This window comes from Lethenteron reissneri, chromosome 56, assembly GCF_015708825.2.
Source record: "Lethenteron reissneri isolate LAM-NWPU_2019-01 chromosome 56, ASM1570882v1, whole genome shotgun sequence".
NCBI classification, from domain to species: Eukaryota; Metazoa; Chordata; class Hyperoartia; order Petromyzontiformes; family Petromyzontidae; genus Lethenteron; species Lethenteron reissneri.
Genome location: NC_083834.1, coordinates 9,609,664 through 9,623,184, shown reverse-complemented (window position 1 = coordinate 9,623,184; position 13,521 = coordinate 9,609,664). Strand labels below are relative to the sequence as shown.

Sequence of the window (13,521 nt, the reverse complement as noted above, 5' to 3'; positions counted from 1 at the left end):
TTTTTTTATAATCTCTTGAATTGATACTTTCATGCTGTCGAGAATTGGGGATGCGTTTTAAGAAAATAGTTAATTTATTGCTGCGATAATTATGAGGATACACGGGTGTCAATAAGTTAGTGCAATTCGATATATTTCCGGAAATCGAAAATACATTGGGTAAATATCTTTGATAGTTGCGAAACGTGGATAATTAAAGGGTTAAATAACGAAATGGACACTCGAGTATTTTGTTCCATTTGTCGGATAACTGGTTGGACGACATTCGGCAACGATGGTGATCGAGAAAGGCGAAACACAGCACGCTGTGGCAGTACAGTCTATATAGACTGTCTATATAGACTGTACATGGCAGTACACTATATATAGACTGTCTATATAGACTGTACATGGCAGTACACTATATATAGACTGTCTATATAGACTGCACGATGTGGCAGTACAGTCTATATAGACTATACATGGCAGTACAGTCTATATAAACTGTATATATAGACTGTACATGGCAGTACAGTCTATATAGACTGTCTATATAGACTGTACATGGCAGTACAATATATATAGACTGTCTATATAGACTGTACATGGCAGTACAATATATATAGACTGTCTATATAGACTGTACATGGCAGTACAATATATATAGACTGTCTATATAGACTGTACATGACAGTACAGTCTATATAGACTGTACATGGCAGTACAGTCTATATAAACTGTCTATATAGACTGTACATGGCAGTACAGTCTATACATACTGTCTATATAGACTGTGCATGACAGTACAGTCTTTATAGACTGTCAATAAAGACTGTACGTGGCAGTACAGTATTTATAGGCTGTACATGGCAGTACAGTATTTATAGAATGGCAGTACAGTCTAATGGCAGTACAGTATTTATAGACTGCACATGGCATGTACAGTCTATATAGACTGTACATGGCATGTGCAGTCTATATAGACTGTACATGGCATGTGCAGTCTATATAGACTGCACATGGCATGTGCAGTCTATATAGACTGCACATGGCAGTACAGTATTTATAGACTGCACTGCTCAGCACTGTATTTGATAGCCAACCAACGGCTAACATCAGTGGCGAGTGGTGTACAGTACAGTATACAGTGTGCCCTCCCCCTATGCCACTCATCTTTGACCTGCTCTGGCCACGCAACACACCAACATGACGGCCACGGGCTGGACAATGATCTCCACAATCGTGAATGCACCGCGACCGACGATGGTTCACGACCGCACGCCGAGGGGAGCGCGCCTGGGTGGACCTGCCGAGAGTGTGACGGCGGCGCCTCCAGGCACGAGTCGAGGTCACCGTTCACTGCAGCGAATGAATGAATGCATGCAGCATCTTCCCCATCCACCCACCCACCCCGATTAGCACGGTGGGCTACGTCCGGTGCGAAAGAGGTACAATATATACACACACAAAACCCCAAAGACAAAGACACCTCGTAGAGCCTGTAACAGACTGTAGGAGCAAGTGCCGGTAGCGACAGCGCCTATGAAGGCCTGCACGGCACACGAGGGGGGTGGGGTGGCCAACACCACGCCCGGCCGCCTTTGTACTCATTGAGGCCGAGTCGACCTAGGGGAGGCCCAGGACCGGTTCAGATAATCGTCACCGGTATTGGCCGTGAGCGGAAATCGAACCCGGGTCGCCAGGTTCGTAGTGCACTTACACGGCCTCGCATACAACTACCCATTCATTTCGACGAACGCACAACCGAGTCAAATACGTTTGACTTTAACACAGACGAAAAAATAAAATTGCGTAATTATTTTCGTAAATATGTTTGTGTTACATATTTGACCTCGTTGTTTCGCAGACACCTTTCCGCATACCTGGGAGATAATTCTGCTGCTGGCTTGCTGCTGGCTTGCTGCTGGCTTGCTGCTGGCTTGCTGCTGGCTTGCTGCTGGCTTGCTGCTGGCTTGCTGCTGGCTTGCTGCTGGCTTGCTGCTGGCTTGCTGCTGGCTTGCTGCTGGCTTGCTGCTGGCTTGCTGCTGGCTTGCTGCTGGCTTGCTGCTGGCTTGCTGCTGGCTTGCTGCTGGCTTGCTGCTGGCTTGCTGCTGGCTTGCTGCTGGCTTGCTGCTGGCTTGCTGCTGGCTTGCTGCTGGCTTGCTGCTGGCTTGCTGCTGGCTTGCTGCTGGCTTGCTGCTGGCTTGCTGCTGGCTTGCTGCTGGCTTGCTGCTGGCTTGCTGCTGGCTTGCTGCTGGCTTGCTGCTGGCTTGCTGCTGGCTTGCTGCTGGCTTGCTGCTGGCTTGCTGCTGGCTTGCTGCTGGCTTGCTGCTGGCTTGCTGCTGGCTTGCTGCTGGCTTGCTGCTGGCTGCAGGATGCGGCTGCCGCGACCCCCCCGACTGCGAGCTCCGTCCGGCACGTGGGCGGGACGCCGGAGCCTTTTATACCCCGCCTCCCGCACGCGCACGGCCGCGCGTTCCCATTGGTCGAGACGCGCCCGACCCCCCGCCCCCCCCCTACGGCGCTCCAACCAATGGCGCGCTGGAACCAGAGGATACAATGAATCCGCGACAGAATTAGTTATAAATTATGTTAATAGGTTATAAATTATGTTAATGATTTAGGCATGAAAAGAATGAATGATGTATTGTGTGTAATGCTTTAGGCTCGACAGAATGAATGATCAATTATGTTAATGAATTATAAATTATTTTAATGATTTAGGCACGAAAAGAATGAATGATGTATTGTGTGTAATGCTTTAGGCCCGACAGAATGAATGATCAATTATGTTTAATGATTTATGCCGGACAGAATCAAACCCTCGCTCACCTCACCCATTCACGTCCATGGGCCGACTGCGGTTGCCACCTTCTCGGGGTTTGACCCGGAGTACGTATATCACAGGCGTTCGACTGGCGGCAGGAATTGCTTCGTTACCGAGTGCCGGTACCGGTGTTTAACTTTCATTATCATGAACCGCACGGTTCTGATAATAGCAGGCCCCGTGCTGGTTGAAAACTCGTATATGGTTGGGGTCTGCAGTGGAAACGGTGGCGATCCTAGGAGGTGAGACTGCATACCTGTCAACCCCTTATACCCTACATTATTACAGACTAATTCAGACCGTATTGGTCACCCCGTGCCCTTATAAATCTCAACGTTCATCTTACAAAGTCCCATCACAAGGGAAAAACACAAACAAATAGACAAAACAATGTTGCCCGTATTGAAATGGCTGTATGCCTTATGGACCTGAAAACTACAATTCCCTTGACAAGAATGCGGGTAACCCGTATGGGTTGACAGGTATAAGACTGATGCGACGCTTTTCAGAGGGTCTGTACTAACATTTCATCACCTCGTAACATGTCCTTGGCGGAAATATTCGGAATGTCTGCTAATGGTGATATAACAAACAAAAAATTGTTCCCCAAAAAAGGATCAATGCGCCTCTAAATCTCGGCTCCAAGTGATGTCGGGCACGAAGAATGTAATTTCATACTCTTTGGTTCTTTCGGTAAAGTCACGTAGGTATAAAATAAAATAGATCACGACGTTTCGGGCGCAACACAAGCGTCCGTCATCAGGTGGGAAAGTGTGGTCTGCTGCTGAGGCAGACTAGTTTTAAAAGGTTAACCTTTATTTTATTTTATACCTACCTGACTTTACCGAAAGAACCAAAGAGTATGGATTCCTGCAGTCACGAAAACTTTAAATCAAGAATGTAATTTCACTGTCGTTCTTTTAGACGCTAGGCGGCAGTAGAGTCTGAAGGTTGCGGATTTTTAAATTAAACTTCATCGCAGTCATCATGGGACCTCCTTTGCCAGTACCAAATATGATATTAGGGTTTTCCCCTTTTTTCTGGCAACAAAACATGTGTTAAGATGTTAAAACACCAAACTGAAACTTCGCAGTCCGTGACTTTTGAAATGGTTGTAAACTTTAAAAAAAATTACCAGGTATAGCCCACTGAGCTGTATATCTCTTTTTTCAGAAGCGACCTGGCCACAAATGATAGCCAAACGAAGTGGCTTATGTGGAAATTTACGTCAGCAATAATACTCTAAACGCTTGTTTCTAAATGTGGAGGGATAAACCCGCAGGACCCGGAGAAAAATTCACACGACAAACTACACATATATATACAGCAGGCGTCAGGTTCGGGATCGAACTGACGTCCTCCTGTATACCAGGCGAGGTAGTTAACATCTCATAGCCACCGTGATGCCCTTATTTAGAGCTGTCGATTGGTTCCCGAAAAGTAATCCGATTTTATCCTTCTGTTTTATTGAAAAGTATCAATCTCGTAACTCAACAGAGAGAATCAGCTCATCCTTAGCCATAGATCTTTCCACATCTGTCAGCTGCATCGCTCAAAAAGGAATGCAGAGGCACTTATCGGCGTATTGTGTCGATGAGGATTGTGAGAATAGACTGATCGAAATTTGCAATTGTGTTCGTTGTACACAGCATTAATTCACATTTAGTTTATACCAGTGATGGTCAATGCATTGATGGTTTATACCAGTGAATGGCAATGCATTGGTTTATGTCATTGATGGTTTAATGCCAGTGATGGCCAATACACCAATGGGGTGGATCTCAACGGCCTCCGTGGTCCATCAGATCATAGAGCTTTGACTAACAATTATCTGGATTTAACCCTATAATATAGTATTGTACTAGAGATGTAAAGGTACTAACGCTATCTATTGGTAGAAATTATGACTTTATTGTAACCATTTTTAGTCGTGGATTTTATTTTCCATCAGCTGTAACCAATCCTGAAACAGGAAGATTTCTCCACAAATCTGGCTGTCGCCTGATGAAGCTAGTTGTAACTACTGGCGAGACGTCGTACTCAGATTGTAAATGTTGTGAATTTACTCTCCAACACACCGGTGGTACAGAATTAGTAAAGAATTGGCATGTTCTGTTTACGTGACAAACCTTACTAATTGTCTGTGTTGGGTGGTGGCGGGTTTAACGACACATTTATATCTACGCGATCTAACCAAAAAAAACCTCTTATGAATCTTGTGCTGTTGCGTTGTGTGCTGATGTTCGTGTTTGTTTTGATTTCTCCCGACATCCACCAGTGGCTCGCGATCCATATTCGCCACCGCTGGTTTATGCCGAACTTCTGACAAACCTTCAGTGATGATGGGTCCGATGTTGTACACCAACACAACACCTATGAAATTTGTTTCACGCTTAAGGCCACACAGTGTTATTGACGAATGTTCCAAGTGTTCTGTTAATTCATGTACAGCTGGATGTCGATCTACCACACTTCACAACACACTGGGCCACCAATGTGACCGAAACAGCGTGGGGAGGCCCTCACCCAGCAGTGGGTTGCAAGCTCTTCATATCCATGTATTGTATACGTTCTACTGGTTGTAAGGCACTGCTCTACTTACGAACGAGATCGGTTCCAGGGGTCTGTTCGTAAGTCGATTTGTTCGTAAGTCCAACTTTACTCCTGTCGATTCCAAACGTGTTGTACGGCATGTGCACTAAACACGGGGAATTGCTTTAACAGTTGTATATTCTCCTCTAGATGTAGATGCCACTGGTTCTTCACGTTCTGCAGATGTAGATGCCACTGGTTTTTCACGTTCTGCAGATGTTGATGCCACTGGTTCTTCATGTTCTGCAGATGTAGATGCCACTGGTTCTTCACGTTCTGTATATGTAGATGCCACTGGTTCTTCATGTTCTGCAGATGTAGATACCAGTGGTTCTTCACGTTCTGGAGATGTAGATGCCACTGGTTCTTCATGTTCTGCAGATGTAGATGCCACTGGTTCTTCACGTTCTGGAGATGTAGATGCCACTGGTTCTTCATGTTCTGGAGATGTAGATGCCACTGGTTCTTCACGTTCTGCAGATGTAGATGCCACTGGTTCTTCACGTTCTGGAGATGTAGATGCCACTGGTTCTTCACGTTCAGCAAACGTTGATGCCACCACCGCCATCTATTGCGCGGTGGTTGAACTTACGACTCTCGGTCCGAACAGGCAACCTGGACGTACGGACCAGGTTTGTTCGTATCTCTGAAAGTTCGTAAGTCGAGTGTTCGTAAGTCGAATGTTCGTAAGTCGAATGTTCGTAAGTCGAGGCGCGCCCTTGCCTCGCGCGTTACCGACAGCACACAGCGAATGTCCCACGGCGCCACGCGGCCCCTTTAAAGATTGCCGATCGCGCGATCGCGACGCCGCGAGCCAGACCCGAGCCAGACCCGAGCAATCGCGCGTCGACTCCACGTGTCGCTCTCTCCACCACCACCACTACCACCACCAACACCACCACCACCTTCCCCCTTCCACGCGCCGCGATTGTACGGCCTATGGGGGACTAGGCGGGCGAAGTCGACCGCGATGGACTACGAGGAGGAGCAGAGGAACGAGCTGGAAGCGCTCGAGTCAATCTACCCGGACTGCTTCTCGGGTGGGTTACGGGTGCGCCGAGGTGCGAGCCCCCGCCTTGCCTGACCGCACGGCCGGGGGATCGGATCCGTCACGGGCGGTGAATTCAGGCGAGACCGAGGCTGCGCGAGTTCGCCGACGAGGCCTCGGTGTTGTCAGAACTTTAGCGGGGTTCACGATGTGCGCCGTGTCTTGGGTGCCGCGCTAGAACAGCTCGGGGTGTGGGCGTCTTCACGGTTTCACGACGACTCTGTCATGGTTCACTGAGCCAGCGCTGCCAAGAAGCTGGGCTCAAGCCCTGGGGCTTTTCTGTAATCCCACTCGGAAGGGTTCGGCGAGTGGCTGTATGGGAGACGGTGAGCCAGCGGTCTGCTGTCTTTGGTGTGAGCGCTGTCAGGTTGCGTGTCTGGTTCAGAGTGCCACTTGCTTCAAGTTCTTCCCTGCATGCTGTCATTGGCGACCGGGCTGGCTTAGAGTAACAATTCCCCCACGCTTGTCTGTAGACTATCTCAGGAGGGTCATGCATTGGGACATTGGCTAAATCTCTCAAAGCATACACGAGAAAGAGAAAAAACTTGACTCACTGGAAAAAACCACCCAACCCACACATCCGAGTGAAAAACTAAAAAATTCCTTAATAAATTCTAGGACAGCAACCTCCTTGCTGTACAGCTGCTCAAAACCCGTCTTACTGACGCGCCACTGCGCGGATTCAAACTCAGGATGTGGCGGTGCCAGTTCCGTGCTCTTGACCATTGATCCACGAAGCCGTCTGAGAGTGAAATCGCTACGCGTAGAGGACGTTTGTTGAACTTCTTTCGCACCGCACGTGGACAACCTGTGATTATTGGAGGAGCGGGGGCAGGACCACGCACAGGTGTTGCTTCCCCAGAGCCTCTCCAGGCTTTGAGCGAGGGCCGGGCTATCTTCGTTTGCATGCACGTCTGTGGCTCCATACCTAGACCCACGTGCATGCAACTGCAATATATTTGTCTCTTTAATCCGTCATCTTGACTTGTAATTACGTTATAGGGCCTGGGTGGGTGCGTTTGATTGTGCGTGATGAGAGTGTTTAAACAATGCAGTCATTTTAATTTCTGGTTGAACAATTTTCCATTAAAGTAACGTGTTTTAGATAAATGGACTCAATTAAATGGTATCAGGATTCGGATTACAATTGTTGTGGGTTTTTTTGTCACCCCGAGTGATTTTTTAAAGGTGCAGCCATGAAATGTCTTGCTCATTTGCTGCTGCTGCTGCTGCTGCTGTGTCATGTACAGCGCTTTGAGATCATCGATGAAAAGCGCTCTATAGAGTGAATAATTTACACCACTGCTGGGAGATGAACCTCCTAGCTCTAGAGCTCTTCTATGTGGTATTTGCCTACTCTTCCACGCCAGAAATTAAAGAGATGGGAATACCCGCAGTTTACCCCACCATTAGTGACCTGACGATCAATTAACTGTGGTATACCCATACCTGTCAACCCCTTATCAGTGCCGACCTGAAAACAGACCAATCGGATCTTATTGGTCACCCCGTGCCCTTATACATCTCAACGTTCATCCTACAAAGTTCCATCACAAGGGAGAAACACAATTTTTTTTATGTTGCCCGTGTTGAAGTGGCTGTACGCCGTGTAGACCTAAACACTCAATTTCCCTGTACAGGGAAACGGGTAAACCGTGTGGGTTGACACGGTTTGTATACGATACCGTCTAGATATAGATATACGGTACCTGTGTAAACTGCGAAGAAGTGGCGGTGGGATTTGCAGCTGTCACACCGGCAGATTGGACTGGTAACCTTTGCTTGAGAGTAATTGCTCATCTCACAAACAGCTGATGCCAGAGTTAGGAATACTGTTTCTTGTTCGGGCAAGTGCCATAATGAGCACATTTATATTCGTATTCATTCATAGTACTTACTGTTATTTGACTGAAATGTTTTAATGCCTCTTTGAATGTGAGAAGCTATTCAAATTATAATCCACCGAGGTCGATTTATGTTTATTATTCAACGTTACATCAATGTGTGGGTGTGTGCGAGACCAATTATTCATTTGGGTCTCATGAAAGGCTGCTTGAATTCTTGATTTGCAAAATTGCTTTAATCGAGCCCACTGTAATTAGCACATCTCAGCACTTTGCCTGCATCGTTGCAGTTTGTTTGTATTTAATGCATGCACGCGTGGGCTTAATAGTAGTCGCACGCAAGTCGAAACAGGCTCTGCTGTCAGAAATCCTAGCCAGGCACTCGTAACGCCGGTTCTTTGGGGATCCTCATTGCATGGAGATCCCTGCTAGGCAACTCTCAGCCAGCACCGTTGAAATCCTGGGTTCAAATCCAGGTGATTAAACAGAGTTCGCATATTGTTACGTAAAGTGCTCTCCTTAAGTATGACGCAACGGTCAAGGAGATTGAGTGAGTATTGGTGAGATGGCTTGGGTGACTTGGGGATAATGCCCTGTCGATAATGAGCCAGTGCCACCGAAGGCCTGGGTTCAAATCGGGCCGGGGTTTCAGTTTAGTGAGTTACACACACAAAAGTAAAAATGTTCAGCTCTGAGAACCAAATGGTTTGGTTTGCTTGACATGCGCTGAACACTCGTCGCAGAGCAAGTAATATGTGTGCCTCTTGTGTCAACATAGAGGTCTGCTTAAATGACCTTTGATATACTTGTACAGTGGTTATATATGGATCATCTAACAGGGCTGTCCTCTGACAAAAGGCGGTGCACAGCTCGTTGTAGGAATTTGAATAGGAATATAATTGATGGCAATAGCACCATTTGAATAAAATTACGGAAAAAAAACTCTGAAAATCCCTGGTACAGTAAAACCTTGGATTGCGAGTAACTTGGTCTGCGAGTGTTTTGCAAGACGAGCAACAATTTAAAATAAATATAAATTTGATAAACGAGCGAGGTCTTGCAATACGAGTAGCACTTGTCGACGCTGTCTGCCGAGCGTCACGTGATCACAACTGATATACGAGTGCTTTGGATTACAAACACATTTCGGGAACGAATTGTGCTCGCAATCCAAGGTTTTACTGTACCTGCTAACAAATCTTGTCACCCTTTGGCAGTGTTGACAGTCGCACCGCCAGCCTTCACGATCACACTGACTTCTGACATCGGAGACGACAGCAATCAAGGTATGACCACATTACTCATCGTGCACTTGGGATGGGTTGCGGATTTCAAATCTTTTGTTTTTTTCAAGACTTATGTTTTGGATTTTCGTTCATTTACGTTTTGTAAAATGAATGTGTTCGCGCGAAGTGACGTCACTAATGCCATGTGACACCACCATCCCAGAACTTCACCCAGCCACCACCACCAAACCACAACCTCACCACCTGCATCACCAATCCAACCAATACCACCCACTGCCACCGTCCCAATAGCATCCTCAACCTCCACCACCTCTCCCACACCTTACTCAACCACCATCACCACCAATATCTCAACACCCTACTTAACCGCCACCAACCACGCGTAATCTCGTCGGTTGCGCTGCGTCGCGCAGATGTGCAGGTCACGCTCAAGTTCACATACGTGGAGAAGTACCCCGATGAACCTCCGCTCTTCGAGGTGGTCGGCCAGGAGAACCTGATGGACGAAGATGTCGCCGACATCACACGGCTGCTGGAGGAGCAGGTGGGGGCCACGGCGCTGACAACAGGGCCAGCTATGACCCAGAACCTCCCACATCTTTGTCCACTGGCACATCCGTGCTTGAACAGGGCCAAAGATGACCCGGAAATACAGATTGACTTTTACCTCTTTTGTTTTACTGCACAACTGAGCTGTGCAAAGCCAGCCTGTTGGAGCTGTGCTGCCGATGGTTTTTTCTTCAGTTGACCGTTTGCGAGGTTTTTTTGTCGCCTCAACCAAGAAATTGGGTGCTGTGCTCGAAATTTGACGGTGCGCTTGTGTGTGTGTGTCACGTGTGCACGTGTGCAATACCAAGGCCACGGAGAACCTGGGCATGGCGATGATTTTCACCTTCGCATCCGCCGTACAGGAGCGACTCAACGAGCTCGTTGATCAGATGAAAGTTGTCAAAGAAGAGGACCTGCAGCGGCAACAGCGGGAGGCCGAGGAGGCCGAAAAGGTACGGACGAGAGCCGAGCTATTCCACTTGTTGCAGAGGGGGAAAAATATGAATTACCTTGCCGAGTGTGCAGGAGGGGCATGGGTTCGATCCCGACCCTAACGCCTGTATATTTGGAGTTTGCATGTTCTCCCCGTGGTCGTGTGGATTTTTCTCCGGGTCCTCTGGTTCCTCCGGTTTTCCCCTCCACATTTAGAGGCATGTGTTTCAAGTATTTGGCTGCCATAAATTTGGACGTGATAAGCCACTTCGCTGAGCTATTATTTGTGGCCAGGCGATTTCTGAAAAAAGCTACATAGCTCGGTGGGCCTTCCCTGGTTTAGTTTTTCAGTTTAGCTTGCAGTTTGGGTGTACTCGTCATAACCTAATAGTATTATCACGCTTGTTTACCCAGGGAAGCCTGATTATCATTACTCTTTTTCCAGAGGGTCCTGCCAAGTTTTTTTAACTTGGGGAGGCATTTGATCGCCATTTATATTCCAAATGAGTAATTTGCGGGTAATGTGTGGAATGTCAAATTTGGTTTCCACCGTTGTGCCGCCTCGCTCTCGCGTTGTGGCACTTGTTATTCAGCACGATGTCCGACATCTCACTCCCAAGTGGCGTGAGGTTCTTTAGCTCCAGCACGTGTGGAGCAAAACATCGGGACACGCGCGGTACAACCCGAAAACACACACCAGAGAGCGCTCGAAAAATACGTACATGGTCACAGCACAGCATCTTATACCGTGATCGCCCACCCGGTGTGTTGCCCTAGGTAACCTTCCATGGCACACCAGTCACGATCGAAAACTTCCTTTCCTGGAAGGCGAAGTTTGACCAAGAGAGGTTGGAAATGAGAAAGAAGAAACAACTGCGAGAGGAAGAGCAAATTGGGAAATCGAAGCTTTCAGGTAACGTCACGACACGGCTGTCGCATGTCGCCGGGGAGCGTGTGGGTACTCCGATCTCTCCCAGGACTGTCTGGCTGGCGTGGATGAGTAGGCGAAATATCCTCCAGAGCAGGGTACTCTCTCCAGAGCTCCCTCAAGGGGTTGCCCCGTCTGCAAGTAGTGGCATTAGCAACCAATTGCACAGGGCTGCACCTTCACCTGCTACGTCTTTATATTTTTGCGAGTTGAAAAACATGGTCATGCTGAGACCCTTCATTAGAGAAGTTGTGTATACAGTGGACTCTCGATTAGCAGTGCTAATGACGGGGAGGACGGCCGCGAATTAAAAATGGCAGATAATCCAAAATATTAATTTTCTGCAGATCTGTCCCAAAAATCACTAATATAGGTATTTCTGTTTTTGTAAGCGCAACTAACGATTTAGATCGAATACTAACGATCGACGCATGTGCTCTGTGATAACTTTCCTGCTCCCACACAGCAGACTCGGCCTACTAAGTGGGTGATAGCAGAGCCACGCCAATCAACATCAAACAAACTCCGCCCACTATTGTAAAGATATGCAACTGTTGTTCTGTAGAGGCGATCACGTGTATTTCAGATTAACCGGAGCACATATTTGTTCGGTTTAAGCAGTTTCTTGTCGTAAACATTTCCAAGAATAACAATGTATAACTGTCTTTAGATGATTAATTTGGGCTTAAGGGAAAATCCATGAGTAATTATCTCAGGTGCGCGGTTAATCCACAAATCGTATAAGTCTACTGTATATATATCTGCCTGTTCGATCGTGTTCATTTTGACTCAATTACACGTTGTATTTGGTATTAGCTCAGTAAACGAATGTAGCATTGGTTGATGAAGGCAGACACCACAGATATGGAAACGTCAACGTATAGCACAATGAATTTTGAAAGTGAAAAGTAACATGCGCATTGACCAGCTGCCCAGAGGGGCCCTTGTGCTCACAGCAGTGACTTGAGCACGTGTTGTTGTTATTGGGTCGAAAATATTTTACTCTTGTGCACGATTAGTGCAGCTAATATGCTTCAGTGACGGACAGTCACTTGTGCAGTGATGGATAATCACGAATGGAAAGTAGGTTCCACCCCTGCTTTAGAATAAACCTCGAGTATAACCGCTGATGTTGAATGGACCCACATGCGCCAACCTCCATCTCTCTTTCTCTAAACACACAGGGAAGCAGCTGTTTGAGACGGACAGAAACCTGGACACGTCCGACATGCAGTTTCTGGAGGAAGGTACGTGGGTGGAGCCTTTTGGCAGCACCTTGGACTCGCTTTCATTTCACACACTTATTTGCTCTGGGTGGTGCGGCAGAAATGGGAACGCTGGTAGTTGGCACTCCGAGACGTATGAATGTATGCCAAACTACTTTCACACCGTACGTGACCACCTGTCCTAATCGGTGCAGGGAAGACGCACAGATCGGGCTGTGCGCGAGCATCCAGTGCTTGATGTTAAGTTCAAAGTCAACCTTCGCTCCGTGGGAGGTGTTTTGGCCGCTTTCTGTGGAACCGCCTTTCCCCCAGCCAGCATCTTCAGACGCTGCTCCATAAATTCACATTGTTTTGTAAAGACTCACGCGGGGACCCAGGCACGGATACTTTCACTGCCCCTTTATCTACAAAACAAATTTGCTCTTTCTGTACAGTGCCTTGAGATGTGGGGAAAATGTCCATGCAATATAAATCCACATTGTATAGTACACGTGCGTGTGTGCGTGGCTTCTGGTGTTGCCACAAGTCATCTCCTTCCTTGCCGCGCTGCACGGGAGGCGGGGGGGGCACCGCACTGGTCACTGTGGTTCTGTTGGAAGCCGTGAGCAGTGGGATTCATGTGCCCGCACCCCTCATCCCGCACCCTTCCCCCGCCCTGCGCAGGAGACAACGTGGAGGTGGACGAGTCGCTCTTTCAAGACATGGAGGACCTGGACATTGACGAAGACGACGATGAGGACGATGACCCGACCTTTAACCCCGCCGATCTGGACAGTGACGAGAACTGAGAGGCCCCACGCTCGAGTACACTACAAACTACTCTACCTACGCGACGCGTCGGAGGAGCGT

At 47.7% G+C, this 13,521-nt stretch overlaps 2 protein-coding genes across 2 annotated transcripts in view; one reads left to right on the top strand and one right to left on the bottom strand.

Annotated features, from left to right (window-relative positions):
* ELOVL4 (ELOVL fatty acid elongase 4) overlaps window positions 1–1,940 on the bottom strand; it is a 29,442-nt gene extending 27,502 nt beyond the window's left edge. The window contains exon 1 of the mRNA XM_061574919.1: window positions 1,863–1,940. The gene's annotated coding sequence lies outside the window, so the exon portion shown is untranslated. The remainder of the gene's footprint in view (window positions 1–1,862) is intronic.
* Window positions 1,941–6,217: 4,277 nt separating this feature from the next.
* On the top strand, window positions 6,218–13,489 carry RWDD1 (RWD domain containing 1). The gene is made up of 7 exons (XM_061574926.1): window positions 6,218–6,438; window positions 9,508–9,576; window positions 9,951–10,081; window positions 10,395–10,538; window positions 11,296–11,431; window positions 12,631–12,693; window positions 13,336–13,489. The coding sequence occupies exons 1-7, from the start codon at window positions 6,369–6,371 to the stop codon at window positions 13,458–13,460; spliced, it is 738 nt and encodes a 245-aa protein (XP_061430910.1). The 5' UTR covers window positions 6,218–6,368; the 3' UTR covers window positions 13,461–13,489.
* Window positions 13,490–13,521: the final 32 nt, after the last annotated feature.

What these genes read in the sequence shown, in the direction of transcription:
- RWDD1 (XM_061574926.1), top strand. Translation starts at nt 6,369, where the DNA reads ATGGACTACGAGGAGGAGCAGAGGAACGAGCTGGAAGCGCTCGAGTCA. An exon ending in CTACCCGGACTGCTTCTCGG is followed by an intron (nt 6,439 to 9,507) that starts GTGGGTTACGGG and finishes ACCCTTTGGCAG; the next exon opens with TGTTGACAGTCGCACCGCCA. An exon ending in CACGGCTGCTGGAGGAGCAG is followed by an intron (nt 10,082 to 10,394) that starts GTGGGGGCCACG and finishes TGCAATACCAAG; the next exon opens with GCCACGGAGAACCTGGGCAT.